Here is an 18,592-nt window from a genome sequence, read left to right as displayed (position 1 = left end):
ATAACAACGCAGTACTCAATTTCGGCTAGTTGGGTTAGGATCAATTTTTTGGGGTAGTAAGCAATTGGAGAGTCGGGGCCAAATAACGAATTAGGTAAAGCATTTCACGTGGATTATCCCCCAAAAATCGAATACAAGGCGCAAGATAATACGGTATGGGGCAACAACGGCATCATCAGGGGTTAGAGGCAAAAAATCAAGGCGGGTGGTAGATTGGTGTGAGACATTAAAGGTGGCAATAAGGAAGCAATAAGGCGTGGCAAGTTTGCATATTGTATTTCAGGTGTTAGGGGCAGTAATAAGCAAATATAATAATTGACTAAATTTAATTAAAATCCCTGATTAGCAGACAGACAGACACTTTCAAGAACACGACCACTCAGACAACTCGTACAGAGTGCGTGCTCCTTGAAATTTGCATTTTGCTCAAGTGATTTTGTGATTTTGTGGAACAGAAAACAAATAAAACACTTCTTTATGCAATGCATTGTGCCTGTGAGTGTGCTAATCATGAATTTTAATGTTTGTGTATAAAAATGTAATAAAAAACTGCCTAAGAGCGCATTAGAACAAGTCTCGCGGGTGAAGTGAATAGGAACGAGTGCAGCAAAAAGTGCAAAAAAGATAAAATTTAAGCAATTGCTGCGATTGCAATTGCCTTTTGAGTTCAAAAATGTCCTTTGTTCTTATACGCTTGTAAGGAATGAGAAACTTTTAATTAAAATTTGGTATAATTTGGTCTTTGGTTGGATAATAGGGTTTCAACAAGGGTTTCGTAATACTTGGGACTGAGATCAATCGATATAGACATTTTGGCAACGTTTCACATTCGAATTAAAAGAAGGCGTAAACAAATGTTTTTATTGGGCTGTGCGACGTTTTTTAAGATATGTTGTAATAGCAGGTGTTGTACTGGGCGCCCAGTAAGCAGCCTTAACCAAAATCAATTATTATAAGCAGGTTTACGCCTTGGCCTAACTTCTACGTCAATAAAATGGGGGTCCTACCTTGCTCCTTTTGACAGCCGGTGAACGGATCTCCTGTGTAGCCCACATCGCATGTGCAGATGGGTTGGTGATTGGCCACATTACAGCGGGCATTGAAGCCGCAGGCATTGACGCACGGATTCGAGCACTTCTGACGAATACAGGCCTTGGTGGGCGGGCATTCCGGATTGATGGAGCACTCTGGTCGGCAGCTGGGTGGCGTTCCAATGAAGGTGGCGGCACACGAGCAGGCCGCGTTACCATTGAGGACCTTGCACTCGGAGTTGGGGCCGCAGGGCGATGGTTGGCAGGGATTATCCGGAGTTGGTGGTGGCTTTCGCTCCTCCTGGTAGCAGCGTGTGAACGGATCGCCGGTGTAGCCCGTGTTGCAAGAGCAGGACGGATTGTGGTTGATCACCTGGCAGCGGGCGAACTGTCCACAGGCTCCCGGGCAGGGATCGACGCACTTCCTATTGACACAGGCCGTCTGCAGCGAACATTCGGAACTAACTATGCACTCCGGCTTGCAGGCTGGCGGGGATCCCAGCATGCCCGCTTGGCAGGCACACACTGGACCTTGGGCCGAGACGTGACACAAGCTGTTCGGTCCGCATGGGTTTGGCTGACATGGGTCCTTTGGCACTGGTGTCTCTTGGCGACAGTGGACGAACGGATCGCCAGTGTAGCCTTGCAGGCAACTGCAAATGGGTATGTGGTTGGAGACATCGCACTGCGAGTTCTGTCCGCAAACTCCTGGGCAAGGATCCACGCACTTCTTGTTCAGGCACGCCTTGGTGGCCGGGCAGTCGGTGCTCAAAGTACATTCTGGGCGGCAGCCGGTGTACGGGTCACCGTGGTAGTCCTGCAGGCAACTGCAGATTCCGTTCCTGCATTGGGCATTGGCTCCGCAAGGCTGCAGGTCGCATGGATCTGCACTGAGTGGCGGTGATTTCGTGGACGTTTCGATAATCTCCACACACTGGACGAACGGATCGCCAGTGAATCCTCCGCGGCAAGTGCAGATGGCAAGATGGTTCTGGATGCGGCACTCGGAGTTGACACCGCAGGAGCCGTCGCAAGGATCGCGACACTTCTCGGCGATGCAGGCTCTGTCAGAGGCACAGTCCGTGTTCACAATGCACTCGGGTCGGCAGTTCGGTGGCGCTCCAATGTAGTTGGGCAGGCAAGAGCAGGAGGCCTGTTCGTCGCGCACTCGGCACTCGGAATACAATCCGCATGGCGATGGCTGGCAGGGTCTCTTGGCCACGGGCACGTCCTTGGGCACTGGTGTCGGAGCGGGGGCCGGATAGCAGCGGGCAAACGGATCACCCGTCATATCAGAGGGACAGCTGCAGATGGGGTTGTGGTTGCGAACCTCACACTTGGCATTCAGGCCACAAGTGTTGACGCACGGATTGGCGCAACGGAATTTGTGGCAGGCCTTGTTGGAAGGACATTCGGCATTGACCGTGCACTCCGGTTTGCAGTTTGGCGGAGCACCCACAAAGGTGTCCAGGCATGAGCACACGGCCAGACCGTTGGCCACACGGCATTTGCTGTTGGCTCCGCAAGGCGATGGCTGGCAGGGATCGGATACCGGTGGTGGAGTGGTTACCTCCACTCGTCGGCAGCTGGCGAACGGATCGCCAGTGAAGCCATCGTTACAGACGCAATTGGGCACATGGTTCACGGCGAAGCATTGGGCGTTCAGGCCGCAGATTCCAGGGCAAGGATCTTGGCACTTGTTGCGGATGCAGGCCTTGTCCGTCGGACAGTCCGAGCTGAGCACACACTCCGGTCGGCAGCCCTCGTAGGGGTTGCCCTGGTACTCATCGATGCACTTGCAGGCTGCGGCTCCGTTCCTCTCGATGCAGTCGGCGTTCGGTCCGCAAGGCGATGGCTGGCATGGCTTCACAGGCTCCTTCTCCTGAGGCACACACTGCACAAAGGCATTGCCGGCGAATCCTGGCGGGCAGGAGCAAGAAACAGTGTGTCCAATAACCCTGCAATCGGCGTTGGTACCGCACGATCCTGGACAGGGGTCGCGACACTTGTTGTTGATGCAGGCCTGGGTGGACTGACAATCCGGATTGATGATGCACTCGGGACGGCAGTTGGGGGGTGAGCCGAAGAACTCCGGCTGGCACTGGCAAACGGGCCCGCTCTTGTCTGGCTTGCAAATGGAGTTGGGTCCGCAGGGCGAGGGTGAGCAGGGATCCTGAGGCGTTTCCTTAACCTCTGGCGTTATGGGAATCTCCACACATTGCTTGAACGGATCACCTGTTCGTCCGGGTGGACAGCCGCAAATGGGGCTGTGGTTAATCACCTCGCAGCGGGCCTCCAGGCCGCAAGCTGCGGCGCAAGGATCAACGCACTTCTTGTTGACACAGGCTTGAAGAGCGGAACACTCGCTGGACACCACACACTCGGGACGACATTGAGGCGGAGCTCCAATGTATCCGGACAGGCAGGAGCATACGGCATGTCCATTAACGTCTCGGCATTGGCTGTTGGCGCCGCAGGGCGATGGGTTGCAGGCCTCCACAATGGGATCCTCCACAACGGGCTTCACGCGGCAGATGGTGAACGGCTCTCGTTCGTATCCCTGGAGACAGGAGCAGACCGGGATGTGGTTGCGCACTTCGCACACGGCGTTATTGCCACAAATGCCAGGGCACGGGTCCACGCAGCGGTTTCGACCGCAGGCCTTGTCGCGGGGACAGTCGGCCGAAAGGGTGCACTCTGGTCGGCAGCCCTCGAAGGGATTTCCTTGGTAGTTGTTCTGGCAACGGCACTCTCCGTTGAAGCAATCGGCGTTGGGTCCGCAGGGGTTGGGGTTGCATGGATCCGTTACCACAGGCGTCTTCTGTTCTGGTTTCTTGGTGCATCGCACGAAAGGATCGCCCTCATAGCCCTCAATGCAGTTGCAGATGGGCAGGTGGTTCAGAACATGGCACTTGGCCTCAAAGCCGCAGGATCCGGAGCAAGGATCACCACACTTTTGGTTGATGCACGCCTCGGTGGGACCGCACTCCGAGTTGAGAACACACTCCGGGCGACAGCGTGGCGGAGCTCCAATATAGTTTGGCAGGCAGGAACAGGCCGGGCTGTTGCCCACGATCTGGCACTTGGCGTTGGGTCCACAGGGCGATGGAACACACGAAGCTGGTGGCGGTGAAGGTGTTGTCGCGTCATTTACAATGGCTGCAAATGATTCAAAAGATTAGTTTACAGGCAGAAGAGGATTCAGGTAGGGTTTAGTTACTTACCAACTTTAGTACATTGGACAAACGGATCTCCGGTCATACCGCGCGGGCACGTGCAGATGGGGCTGTGGTTCTTGGTGGTACAGATGGCCCGAATGCCGCAGGTGTGGAGGCACGGATCCACGCATTTCTTGTTGACGCAAGCCCGCTCCTGAGCACACTCGGCGCTCACAACGCACTCGGGTCGGCAGTTCGGTGGCTGGTTGACGAATCCGGATTGGCAGGAGCACACGGCCTGGTTGTTCATGGCGCGGCAGTTGCTGTTGGGGCCACATGGCGAGGGGTTGCACGGGTTAAGCGGTGGTCGTGGCGTCACCGGCACCGGTTTGCAGCTGAAGAACGGATCTCCAGTGTATCCCGGCGGGCAGTCACAAGTGGGCACATGTTTCTCCACCGTGCAGATGGCATACTCGCCGCAGATGTTGTCGCAGGGATCCACGCACTTGAATCGCACGCAGGCCTGGGCAGGCGAACAATCATCGTTGTCCTCGCATTCGCGTCGACATCCGCGCTGGGCATCGTAGGGATTTCCCTCGAATCCGTCATGGCAGTAGCAGGCTCCGGCTCCGTTTCTCTCACGGCACTCGGCATGCGGACCGCAAGGAGAAGGTTCGCACGGAGAGGTTGGGGGTTCAGTGGGGACGACTGCGCGAATCAGCTCGCAACCGAAAAGCGGATCACCCTCATAGCCGTCGGCGCAGGAGCAGACAGCGTTGTGCTGCACCACCTGGCAGATGGCGTTGCTGCCGCACGATCCTGGACAAGGGTCCACACATCGCTCCTGCTGGCAGGACAGATGGTTTTGGCACTCGTCGTTGTTGGTGCACTCCGGTCGGCAGTTCGGCGGTCTTCCAATAAAGTTGGTCTGGCAGGAGCAGGCCGCCTGGTTGCCGATCTCGCGGCACACGGAGTTCGGTCCACAAGGCGACGGCACACATGGGTTGTCGGAACTCTTCTCCTCCTTGGTGGGTATACATCCGGATATGGGATCTCCGGTCATGCCAGGCTGGCAACTGCAGATGGGGTTGTGGTTCACCACCTGGCACTTGGCATTGCTGCCACAGGCACCTCGGCACGGATCCTCGCACTTCTGGTTAATGCAGGCACGGTTCTGGGGGCACTCCGAGCTGACCACACACTCCGGCTTGCAGCTGGGCGGGGCACCGATGTAGCCCTCCACGCAGCTGCACACCGCATGGCTGTTGGTGTTTTGGCACTGGCTGTACGGGCCGCAGGGGGACGGCTGGCAGGGATTCTCCGGACGACGGGTCACTACCTCGATGAGCGAGCACGAGCGATGTGGATCGCCGGTGTAGCCTTCGAAGCAGTTGCAGTTGGGACCATGGTTCAGAACACGGCACTCAGCATTGATGCCACAGGCTCCAGGACAAGGGTCCTGGCACTTGTTGCGGATGCAGGCCCGCGAGCGATCGCAGTCATCGTTCTGGACACATTCCGGTCGGCAACCGCTGTACGGATCTCCAAAGTATTCCGGCAAACAGGCACAGGAGCCGGCTCCATTGCGCTCTCGGCAAATGGCATTAGCTCCACATGGGCTGGGGTTGCAGGGATTGCGAGGCTCCTCCGTAGGTGAAACTAAGTTGGGGAGAAATGAATGGATGTATATGTTAGTAGGGAATAAACTTGGGTCGGTCTCCAAGGGGGGATTATTACTTTGCTGCACAATCGCACAGCCGGAGAAGGGATCTCCGGTGTAACCAGGCACACACTCGCACGTCGGCCGGTGCTTGATGGCTGTGCACACGGAGTGCAGGCCACAGGCACCGATGCACGGGTTGGTGCAGCGCTGGTTCACGCAGGCCAAGTTGGCCGGACAGTCGGCACTGCTGAGGCACTCGGGCCGGCAGTTGGGCGGACGGCCGAGGTAGTCCGGCAGGCAGGAGCATGCAGGGGACCCGCGGACATCGATGCATTTCGAGTTGGGTCCACATGGTGAGGGTACGCAGGGATTGCCGGACTTTTCGGCGGGTGGGGGCTCCACTACGGGTTGTACATGCCACATGCCATAGATAGTCGGAGTAGTACATAGCACACAGAGTACATTACACAAACATTTACATAGTAGAGAGTAGAGTTGGATAGTTTGTTTACAGAGTGTAGGTACATAAAACAAAATAAACATAAACAGAAAATAGAAAATAAAACATTAAAAGGTGTATATACATGCAGGGGGAGTAGGAGAAGTAGTTCCTGGAGGACAGACAAGCCAAGTGGGTTGGTTTCGGGGAGAAACGTGCAAATTTTAAAATTACCAGGGAATGCTACAGAAGGAATACTATCTAAGATACATCCCCAATCTAACTCGCCCAGTTGGCTTGTATCCCTTTCCTCTCCGAAATCATGCTTACATATAATCTTAGTGCATCGGTTGAAGGGATCTCCGGTAAAACCTGGGGCACAGGAGCATGCGGGATAGTGATTAATAACCTGGCAGCGCGCTTCGATACCACAAGTGCCCGGACACGGGTCCACGCACTTCTGGTTCTGGCAATTGAGATCTTGGGCGCAGTCGGAGCTAATGATGCACTCGGGCCGGCAGTTGGGAGCCGATCCGATGAAGCCCTGCTGGCAGGAGCAGACGGCATGGCCGTTGATCTCCCGACACTGACTGTAGGGACCGCAGGGCGAGGGCTGGCAAGGGTGTTCATCTCGCTCGGCTGGGGGAAGTGGGAATTATCAGTTTTGTCCATTTAGTCTGGTGGTTAGTAGTGGAACCTACGTGGTGGGGGTAACTGGGGAATTTCACGACAAGCACTCGACGGGTTTCCGGTGTAGCCGGCCAGACATGTGCAGCTGGGCAGGTGATTGGACACACGACACTCGGCATTCAAGCCACAAACGCCAGGACAGGGGTCCACGCATTTCTGGTTGACGCAGGACTTGTCGCGCGAGCAATCACTGTTCACCACGCACTCCGGACGACAGCCGCTGTACGGATCACCGAAGTAGCCCGGCTGACATGTACAGGAGCCGGCGCCGTTGCGTTCACGGCACTCAGCATTGGGGCCGCAGGGCGATGGCTGACAGGGAGTAAGGCGCTCGTCGGGTTCGGGCAGAGCTGTGGGTCACAAGGGACTCTCATTAGCACGTCGTTTTTCAAAGGTTACCGAAAGAAAAGCTTACGTTGGGGATTGCATCCGGAGAACGGATCACCAGTGAAGCCATTGTCGCAAGAGCAGACGGGCGAGTGGTTCACCACGTTGCAGTAGGCATTGAAGCCGCAGGATCCCGGACAAGGATCCTGGCAGCGCTCATTAATGCAGGCCAGAGTGGCTGGACACTCAGTGTTCAGCGTACACTCTGGTCGGCAGTTGGGCGCACGGCCAACGAAATTGGGCAAGCAGGAGCAGACGCCCGTCTCACCCACGACACGGCACTGGGAGTTGCGACCGCAAGGACTGGGTACGCACGGATTTTCGTTAGCCTTCGGACGCTCTGGCTCATCTTGCCACGGGGAACAGCGCACGAACGGATCGCCGCTGTAGCCGGCAGCACACGAGCAAATCGGGTTGTGGTTGGTCACCTTGCAGATGGCCTCGTGGCCACAGGTGCCCGGACATGGGTCCACGCACCGCTGGTTCACGCAAGCTCTGTCTTGGGCGCACTCGGAACTGACCGAGCACTCCGGACGACAGGCGGGCGGAGTGCCAATGTAATTGGTGACGCAGGAGCAGACCGCATGTCCGTTCACCTCGCGGCACTGGCTGTAAGGACCGCATGGTGAGGGACGGCAGGGCTCAACAGGCGGGGCCACTAAAAGATTGGAGGTTTTTGTAATGAGCCTATCCGAAAGATTATCCAAGGATGGATCGATTTATAAGCAAAACTTAGAAAGGTTAGAACAAGCGGACAAAAATCGATCCATCCTGGCATTCAAGATCATTTCCCTACATTTTGGTATTTCCCGACAGAACTGTGAAGGATTGCCCGTGAATCCGGAGGGGCAACTACAGCTCGGTGCGTGGTTGATTACGTGGCATTCGGCGGATACGCCGCACACACCCGGACAGGGATCTCGGCACTTGTTGTTCAGGCAGGCACGATTCTTGGCGCAATCGCTATTCAGCAGACACTCCGGACGACACTCGGTGTACGGATCTCCGTTGTACTCGGGCAAGCAAGAGCAGGAGCCCACGCCATTGCGCTCCTTGCACACGGCATTGGCGCCACAGGGGCTCGGATTGCAGGGTTGGGCCACCTCGGGCGGGACAATAACTGGGGAAAAGGGGGAGAGAGGTCGTGGGGTTAGATAGGCGCGGTTTGGGTCCAGATCTTTCTCAGATCCCTTACTCTTCGGACTACACTCTGAGAATGGATCGCCCGCATAGCCATCGATGCAGCGGCAAATGGGTCTGTGATTATTTACAAGGCAGGTGGTTTGGATGCCGCATGTACCCACACACGGATCCCGACACCGCAGATTGATGCAGGCCAGATTGCCGGGGCACTCGGAGTCCGAGGTGCACTCCGGACGGCAGTTGGGTGCCCTGCCCACGTAATGTTGCAAGCACGAGCAGACGGCCTGCTCGTTGGCGGCCGACACCCGACACTGAGAGTTGGGCCCGCAGGGCGAGGGCACACAGGGATCCTCGCGGACGATGGGCCGCTCTACCATTTCACCATTCACATTTATACAATTGACACCAGGACACCAAGTATGATAGCATGCACCAAAATAAGCCATACAATAGAGTACATAAAAAAGAGATAAACATAGGTAAAGATATATATATAGAGGATGTGAATGAATCTGTGAAGCAATGGGATGGAATGAACCGAGACCTGGAGGAGGACTCGGCAAGGATGGCGTGATTCGGTGAGGATTTGGTTTAAATGTCCCTGCAGACAGGATATTGTCTGGATATAATCTAAGGAAACTATAAAGAAACCATCGGAAAACGCTTTTTGAAACTCTCATTAAGAAAAGACAGAGAATCTGCAGGGACATTCAAGACTCCGGCTGGCCGAAGCCATAGCTTATTATTTCCCAGTCGATGCTTACTCTCTTGCGGGAAGCAGCGCACGAAGGGATCGCCGCTGTAACCTGGACTGCAGGAGCAGATGGGATTGTGATTGACGACGCGGCAGAGCGCGTTATTGCCGCAAGTACCAGGGCAGGGGTCCTTGCAGCGCTCATTGAGACACGACTTGTCCTGGGCGCACTCCGCGCTGCTCATGCACTCGGGCCGGCAGTTCGGCGGCGAGCCAATGTAGTTGGGCACACAGGAGCAGACTGCATGACCATTCACAGGACGACAGTTGCTGTAGAGGCCGCAGGGCGAGGGCTGACAGGGATTTTCGGGTACTATGGGATCAGGCACTAAGTACAGGAAGAGGCAAATTAATAATCTACTCAGCGGGGAGAGGGGGACCTAACGCGATTGGAACGATATCTTACGACGCGGAGTTTCGGGTACTAGATGACAACCCACTATGGGATTACCCGTGTAACCCGGCAGACACTCGCAGTTGGGGGCGTGATTGAAAACGGCGCACAGGGCGTTGTGGCCGCACATTCCCGGACAAGGATCGATGCACTTCTGGTTGACACAGGCTCGCGACCTGGGACAGTCCGAGTTGATGACGCACTCGGGGCGACACTCCACATACGGATCACCAAAGTGCTCGGGGATGCACCGGCAGGCGGCGGCCTGATTCCGTTCCTCGCACAAGGCGTTCAAGCCGCACGGACTAGGGTGACAGGGTTGGATGACCTCAACGGGGGCTGGTAACGGGTAATGGCAAGAATTTAAGTATCCAGCTGGCAAGGAAGTCCCTAACAAGAACCTACTCTCAATAATCTTGTAGCAACCGGAGAACGGATCCCCGGAAAAGCCAGGCTCGCACATGCAAACCGGCACATGGAGGCTGACGTGGCAGAGGGCATTATTTCCACAAGATCCAATGCAGGGATCAGCGCAACGGGCGTTCACGCAGGCCATCTTGGCCGGGCACTCGGAATTAATGCTGCACTCCGGTCGACATGCCGGGGGACGTCCTATGTAGTTGGTCACGCAGGAGCAGACGGCTCCGCTGCTCGAGACCTGGCACTGGGAGTTCGGGCCACATGGCGATGGTACGCAGGGATTCGGTGGCACAATGGGATCGGGTACAGGTGCTGGTTCTACAAGTGCGATTGCAATGTTTTAAACTAACTATTCGGGAGACTATTCGGGAAAACCTACTTCTCTCGGGAACGCACTGATGGAAAGGATCTCCGGTGTAGCCGTCGTAACAGCTGCAGATGGGCGAGTGATTGGTGCACCGGCAGCGGGCATTGTAGCCACACGTTCCGGGGCAGGGATCGCGGCACCGCTGATTTATGCAGGCCCTATCCGAGGGGCACTCAGCACTGGTCCTGCACTCGGGCTTGCAGTTGGGCGGCGCACCCATGTAGTCTGGCAAGCAGGCACACACGGGTCGCTCCCCAGCTACATGACAAGTGCTGAACAGGCCACAAGGCGAGGGTCTACAAGGGTCTTTGGGCAGGGGCAGGTACATATCTACGGGTGGGGAAGTACAGGGTTTAGATCTGGAGTTTGGGGATTCCAGAAGGGTGGGTCGATTTAAGGGTTTGCCATGAAAATATGAGAGAATGGGGCCAAAAAATGCCGTTTCTGGAAATTTGGATGTTTGATTCTTTAACCCCAAATCGAACCACCCTTGCGGAGGTCAGATTCCTACTTGAAGGTCTCTCCACACAGGCTCGCAGCGGATTGCCGGTGAAACCGGGCTCGCAACTGCAAACGGCCTGGTGATGGGCCACCCGACAGATGGCATTGAATCCACAGGCATCCGCGCAGGGATCGCGGCATTTCATATTGATGCAGGCTTTGCTGCTGGGACAATCGCCATTCTGCACGCACTCCGGACGGCAGTTGATGTACGGATCACCGAAATAGTTCTGGATGCAGCTACAGGAGCCGGCACCGTTGCGCACGCGACAAATGGCATTCGCACCACATGGCGATGGGTAGCATGGATCGGAGGGTATATCTGGCACCACAACTATGATGGTCATGAAAATAGGCAAGCAGGCAAGGTGGATGCATACAGAGCGATGTACAAACAACGTAGATTTAAAACTAATAAATAATATAAATATCTAATAATAATAAGATACGTAGTAGAAGGATAAATATATATAGAGATGGAGGCTACCATATGTACACAATACAAGGAACATGCATAGGATGTATACCATAAGCCCAATACTTCTAGAGCACCACTGAAAGGAACATTTAACATTAAGGGCAACGCCTCTCGAGCACACATCCGTGCTCTCGGAAAGGATAGCAAGTATTCGAAAAAGATGTACTCACTCTCACGCATCCTGCAGGCGGTGTACGGATCACCCTCGAAGCCTTCAATGCAACTGCACTTGGGCTGGTGGTTCTGCGTTGAGCACAAGGCGTTGAAACCACAAATGCCAATGCAAGGATCCTCGCATCGCTGGCGGATGCAGGCCCTATTCGAAGGACAGTCCTGATTGATTACGCACTCCGGTCGACAATTTGGCGGAGCTCCAAACATTCCGGCGGCGCAAGAGCACTCCGCTCGGTTGTTTACATTGCGGCAATTGGCATTGGGGCCACATGGGCTCGGCAGGCAGGGATCGACATTACGGGGCGGCTCCGCAGCTGAGGATTTTTTATAGAAAGTTATTAGAGGGGCTTCGAGGATAATTTCAAGCCTATACTTACGCTTCGGTACACACTGTTCGAACGGATCACCAACGTAGTTGGGTGGACAAGAGCAAATGGGATTATGGTTATTGACTTGGCACTTGGCATTGAATCCGCAGGTTTCGGCACAAGGATCGGCACACTTCTGGTTGATGCAGGTCAGGTGCTGGGCGCACTCTGAGCTGACCACACACTCCGGCCGGCATGGCGGCGGAGCTCCGAAGTATCCAACCTGGCAACTGCAAGTGGGATGTCCCTCCACCGTGCGGCAAATGCTGTTCGGTCCGCAGGGATTTGGCTCGCACACGCTGACGGGTCCCACAATCGGCACCCGCTTGCAGCCCACGAAGGGATCACCCTCAAAGCCGCGCGTGCAACTGCACGTGGGCAGGTGGTTGACCACGGCGCACTCGGCATTCGCTCCGCAGGCAGCTGTGCACGGGTTGCGGCAGTGCTGCTTGATGCAGGCCAGTGAGGAGGGGCACTCCGAGTTGTGGATACATTCTGGACGACAACCGGTGCTGTACGGATCTCCGAAGTAGGGCTCGATGCAACTGCAGCGCGCGGCGTTGTTGTGCGGGGTGCACACTGCGTTTTCGGCACAAGGATTGGGATAGCAAGGTCCAAAGTCATCTCCAGGTTCTGAAAAGGGATTGTAAATGAATATTCGGACTAAGAAACAATATTCCTGAAATAAATAATTCCCTGGAATCCACACTTACTCTCAACATTCGTCTTGGAGCATCCAATGAAGGCGTCTCCTTCGAAGCCCTGATCGCAGCTGCAGTGGGCAGAATGGGCAATCACTGTACAACGGGCATTGTGTCCACAAACATTGGCGCATGGACTCTGACACTTCTCTTGGATGCAGGCCTTGTCAGCCGGACACTCGCTGCTCAACGTACACTCTGGCCGGCAATAGGGCGGACTGCCAATGTAGTTGGCAACACAGGAGCACACGGGTCGGTTTTGTTTGATCTGGCAAATGGAGTTCGGTCCACAGGGGGATGGCACACATGGGTTCTTTGGCACGTCGACTTCGCGTCCCGGGTCCGGAATGGGGGAGCAAGCCACGAAGGGATCTCCCTCGAATTTCGGTTCACACGAACAAATCGGGTTGTGGTTGAGCACCTCGCAGCGGGCTCCACTGCCACAGATGCCGGGGCAGGGATCGGCGCAGCGTTGGTTGAGACAAGCCTGGTTGGGAGCACACTCCGAGCTCACGACGCACTCTGGCTGGCAAACGGGCGGAGCGCCCTTGAAGTTTGGCAGGCAAGAGCAGGCAGCGAAGCCATCGGGAGTGGCGCGGCAACGGGAGTTGGGTCCACAAGGCGACGGTTCACAGGGATGTGCCGGGGGTGGCAGATAGTACGGATTGCAGGCAATGGAGGCGTCTCCATTGTATCCCTCGTTGCAAATACAAACAGGGGCATGGTTTACCACCCGACACATGGCATTGATGCCGCACACTCCGGAACAGGCCTCCACGCACTTGGAGTTCAGACAGGCCTTCTCCGCGGGACAGTCGCTGTTGAGAACGCACTCCGGCCGGCAGCCGATGTGCGGATCTCCGAAGTATCCCTTTCGGCAAACGCAGGCGAGGCCACTGTGCTGGCGCTTGCACTCGGCATTGGCACCGCACTGGAGCTTGGCACAGCTGGGCTGCGGTGGTGGGATAATCACAGATTGGCTGGTACACTGCTCATAGGGGTTTCCAAAGAGTCCCGACGGACAAGCACACACTGGGTTGTGCTCGTACACGTTACAGATGGCGTTGCGGCCACACGATCCCGGGCAGGGATCCAAGCAACGCTGGCCCAAGCAGGCGCGATCGAAGGGACAATCCGAGTTCGCCACACACTCCGGTCGGCAGCGAGGATTCTGTTGGGCATTGGGTCCGAAGCAGGGGTCGCAAAGGGCCACACCATCGCCGTAGACGGAGCACACGTCGTGTGGTCCACAGGGTGAGGAGGCACAGGGATCGCGGGAAACATTCTTCAAGATTCCAATGGGGACGCACTGCAGGAAGGCATCGCCAACGAATCCATCTAAGCAGAGACAGACCGGCGTGTGCTGTCGCACATTGCAAATGGCATTGATGCCACAAATGGCTCCGGCGCAGGGGTCCACACACTTGTGGTTAATGCAAGACAGGGAGTCACCGCAGTCCGAGTTGATGTCACACTCCGGCCGGCATCCAGACTGGGGATCGCCCAGGTATCCAGCAATGCAGGAGCAAACAGCTCGGTTGTTTTGCAGCTTGCATTCGCTATTCCTTCCACATGGACTTGGCACGCATGGATTCTTCTTGGGATGATCCAGGGCATAGCAGCGAACTCCGGGATTGCCGGTCAGGCCAGCATTGCAAGAGCACACCGGATGGTGTTCCTCCACGCGGCAACTGGCACCACTGCCACAGGCTCCGGGGCAAGGGTCGTAGCAACGGAAGCCCATGCAGGCCTTGTTGTGCGGGCAATCGGCATCCACTTGGCACTCATAGCCATGGCATCCGATGAGCGAAGTAGGATCTCCGGAAAGTCCGTCGGGGCAGACGCAGGCAGTCTGGCCATTACCATCGACCACACAGTTGGCATTTGGACCGCAGGGGTTCGGTTCGCAGACAGTACGACTCGGTTCGCGACATCCTTGGTAGGCGTCTCCCACATATCCTGATTGGCAGTAGCATTCCTCGCGGTTACCGGCCACGTAGCAGTCGGCATTGCGTCCACAGGGACCGGGCTGACAGAGTTCGATCGAAACAGCGGGCTTCTCGCACAACCGGAATGGATTTCCAATCTTGTTGTCCGGACAGTAGCAGACAGGCTGGCGCGATGAGTCGCAGATGGCTCCTGTTCCACACGGGTTGGGGTCGCAGGGATTAATCGGTTCCACACATCCGCGAATAGTATTCGGGCTCTCCACATATCCGGGCAGGCAGGTGCACTTCGAGAATCCGTTGCTGAGCACCGAGCACTGGGTGTTCGGGCCGCAGGGTGATGGTTCGCAGGGATTCGAGGGTAGCTCGCAAGGAATCTGCGGTGGCTGGCCCTCGTACTCCGGCAGGCAGAAGCAGATGGGATTGCCGTCGACACGACGGCAGCCTGAGTTCGGTCCGCAAGGATTGGGTGTGCATTCATCACCCTCCGGAACTGGTTTTAAAAAGATGTCAAAATTAATCAAAAAACATGAAAGGAAAGCTTACTTCGGGCGGAGCCGAAGTTGATATACCCTTGCAGTTAAGATTGGATATTTCCCCTATAAAATGGGGTTTTCCCCTAAATGGCCCACAGCGATGGCCATATCTCTCCCAATTCTTATCTGATTCTCAAGCGGAGTACCTTAAACGATTTCTGGATTGAATTCCCACCATTCTGCATCAAAATCCTGAGACGAAATATTTTTTAGATTTTTTGTCCACTTTTCCTGATGAGATCCCTTGAAAATGGGGTTTTCCCCTATATGGCTCACAGGGATAGCTATATCTTCCCCAATTCTCATCCGATTCTTAAGCGAAGTACCTTTAACGATTTCTGGATTGATTTCCCACCATTCTGTATCAAAATCCTGAGACGAAATATTTTTTAGATTTTTTGTCCACTTTTCCTGATGAGATCCCTTGAAAATGGGGTTTTCCCCTATATGGCTCACAGGGATAGCTATATCTTCCCCAATTTTTATCCGATTCTCAAGCGGAGTACCTTAAACGATTTCTGGATTGATTTCCCACCATTCTGCATCAAAATCCTGAGACAAAATATTTTTTACATTTTTTGTCCATTTTTCCTGATGAGATCCCTTGAAAATGGGGTTTTCCCTATATGGCTCACAGGGATAGCTATATCTTCCCCAATTCTCATCCGATTCTCAAGCGGATTGCCTTAAACGATTTCTAGATCGATTCTGCACAAATCTGCATCAAAATCCTGAGACAACATATTTTTTAGATTTTTTGACCATTTTTCCTGATGACCTCCCCTGAAAATGGGGTTTTCCCCTATATGGCTCACAGGAATAGCTATATCTTCCCCAATTCTCATCCGATTCTTAAGCGGAGTACCTTAAACGATTTCTGGATTGATTCCCCACCATTCTGCATCAAAATCCTGAGACAAAATATTTTTTAGATTTTTTGTCCATTTTTCCTGATGGGACCCTTTGAAAATGGCGTTTTTCCCTATATGGCCCACAGTGATGGGTAATTTGCGTAGAAACAGACAGACAAAAGAACAGGCAGACGGACATGCTTATATACACTCAGGAGGTGACCCTGATCAAGAATATATATACTTTTTAGGGTCGGATACCCTCTGCAAGGGTATAATTAAATTTAAAAAAAAGTTTTCAATACTCACTGCAATTCTTGAAAGGATTTCCAGTTAGTCCCTTGGGGCAGTAGCAGATGGGATTGCCATTGTCCAGTTCGCACAGGGCATTGAGGCCGCAGGGATTTGGTTCGCAGGGATTCTGGGGCGGGCTGCAGCCCACCTGAGGATTTCCATTGTAGCCCGGCGGGCACTTGCACACTCCGCGGTGGTTGACCACATCGCAGAGGGCGAAGGCACCGCACTGGCAGGGCGAGGAGCACTTGCTGTTGATGCAGGCCTGGCTGGAGTCACACTCCGAGTCCGAGCGACAGCCCTGGCTGGGCAGGCACTGGACATAGGCGTTGCCCAGGAATCCGGGCAGGCAGCGACAGTCGGTGCCGTGGTTGACGGGAATGCACTCGGCATTCTCGCCGCACGAATCCTCCTGGCAGGGATTGATGCAGCGGCGGTTGAGGCGATCGCAGAGCTTTGTCGGTGGGCAGTCCTCGTTGTATTGGCAGACATGGGTGCGTGCTATGTTTTTACGTGTTAGGGTTACGGTGCGATTCGTTGGATCGGTGGGTGTATTTATAGAGTTCGGTTGATTTTGTTTCGGAGTTGCGTTTTTCGGTGTCGGGGCGTACGGTATTATACAGGTGTCGTGGTACGTGTACGGGAATTTGTACAGTGTATGAAAGAAAGAGATATTTTTTGTTTGGGAAACGAGACATGGTGAATCATTAGCAGAGGACAACGACAGAAGTGCCATTTCGTAAGTCTGGAAATCTAATACTAACCTGGCTGGCAGCCAACAAATCCGTTGCCTTGGAAGCCATCGGCGCAGCTGCAATCGGCCGCGTGATTGGTGTTAATGCACACGGCATTCGTGGCGCAAGGATCATGGACATCGCAAGGATGCTGGCAGCGCTGGTTGACGCACGCCTCCGTGATGCCACAGTCGGAATCATCAGCACATTCCACTAAAATTTATATAATAGAATTAGTAAAATATCAAACACCCTTGGGAAATAGAATAGTTCAAGTTTAGAGGCCATGCAGTGAATGAAATTGTTGGTTAATCGATTTTAGTGTCTTACTTGAAGTTTGCGTGGGCACACACTTGACCATTGGATTGCCCTCGTGGCCCTGCGGGCAGGTGCAAATGGGTCGATGACTCTTCGCCGAGCACTTGGCGCTCGAGGCGCAGATCTTGGCAAACTCACACGGATCCTGGCACAGACCCATGTAGCAGGCCTCGCTCTCAATGCAGTCGTTGTTAGATTGGCATGGTTCGGGTGTTTTCGGTGAACCCGGCGGTTCTACTTGTTAGAGAGCATTTAGTAAGTTAAATAGTTAATTCATTAGTGTCGATGTTTGGTTGAAAAATCTTAAATATGACTTTGTATGTACAGGGGCCAAGTATTTACAATTTCTTTGTACAAAAAAAATTAGTTTGTGAGGCCAGAAGACAAGCCCTATACATAGTTAATTATTTACAATTGAATGATATCCACTTTGGGATACCAACATCATGAGAAAAGGGAAAATAAAACTTAATAATTGAATAATTTTTAGTAGTATCCCAAAGTGGCTAGCATTGTCTAACATGTAGTTGATTCATTAATACCTTTTTTACGGCATTGGCCCTGGTTACAGTGCTCGTTAGGAGCACAATTAGTATCTACTGTACATGGGTTAATTAATGAGATGTCAGTGGTGTTCGCCAGTGGCGCAATCATGGTGCCGTAGACCTCCGTGGTGGTGCCCTCAGTGGTTGGCAGCTCAATGGGCCACGACGTGGTGGCATCTGGCACTTCCTTGGAAGTGTCCAGTCGCGTGGTCTTCGATCTGGGCGTTGTAGTGCGCTTCTGGCTGTCACTCGATATATCCTCGCCCCGCAACGTGGTCGTCTGGACCGTGGGCCTGGGAGTCGGGGTCGGAGTATCGGTGATGTTGTTCTCACCGTCGCGGTACCGCCTCGTAGCATCGGTGTGGGAGGTGGTGCTTTCTGTGTCGGGTCTGTGGTTCTTACTGGTCTGGTTAGTAGCGCTTGTGCTTGTGCTCGATTCTGTGATAGTGGAGGAAGTGGTAGTAGTGGTGGTGGTGGTTGGTTTTTTGGTGGTTTTGTTTGTGACCCTTGTCGTGGTTGGTGTCGTTTTGACGCCAATATTGGGGTTAGCTGTTGTTCTTGGTTTACCAATCTTGGTAGATGTAGAGTTCTTGGTAGTAATAGTTGTTATTGTTACATTAGCTAAGAAGAGAGATGTATTTACACGGGTAACGGGCGGTTAATTTTAACATTAGAATATTTACACATTGTATTTACACTT

General features: G+C 54.0%; 1 protein-coding gene across 1 annotated transcript in view; it reads right to left on the bottom strand.

The window, feature by feature from the left end:
* The window catches only part of dpy (fibrillin-like protein dumpy), a 116,302-nt gene that overhangs the window by 36,816 nt on the left and 60,894 nt on the right, over positions 1 to 18,592 (bottom strand). Inside the window, 19 exon segments of the mRNA XM_070277335.1 lie at positions 1,008 to 4,190; positions 4,256 to 6,253; positions 6,622 to 6,930; positions 6,993 to 7,331; positions 7,397 to 8,026; positions 8,165 to 8,488; positions 8,564 to 8,881; positions 9,276 to 9,593; positions 9,672 to 9,998; positions 10,065 to 10,397; positions 10,459 to 10,776; positions 10,958 to 11,281; positions 11,596 to 11,913; positions 11,977 to 12,600; positions 12,681 to 15,107; positions 16,311 to 16,796; positions 17,060 to 17,242; positions 17,360 to 17,581; positions 17,890 to 18,513. Coding sequence (XP_070133436.1) covers positions 1,008 to 4,190; positions 4,256 to 6,253; positions 6,622 to 6,930; positions 6,993 to 7,331; positions 7,397 to 8,026; positions 8,165 to 8,488; positions 8,564 to 8,881; positions 9,276 to 9,593; positions 9,672 to 9,998; positions 10,065 to 10,397; positions 10,459 to 10,776; positions 10,958 to 11,281; positions 11,596 to 11,913; positions 11,977 to 12,600; positions 12,681 to 15,107; positions 16,311 to 16,796; positions 17,060 to 17,242; positions 17,360 to 17,581; positions 17,890 to 18,513 — 13,605 coding nt within the window.

Source organism: Drosophila bipectinata, chromosome 2L (genome assembly GCF_030179905.1).
Source record: "Drosophila bipectinata strain 14024-0381.07 chromosome 2L, DbipHiC1v2, whole genome shotgun sequence".
Taxonomy (NCBI): Eukaryota; Metazoa; Arthropoda; class Insecta; order Diptera; family Drosophilidae; genus Drosophila; species Drosophila bipectinata.
This window is presented reverse-complemented; position numbering and strand designations above follow the sequence as displayed.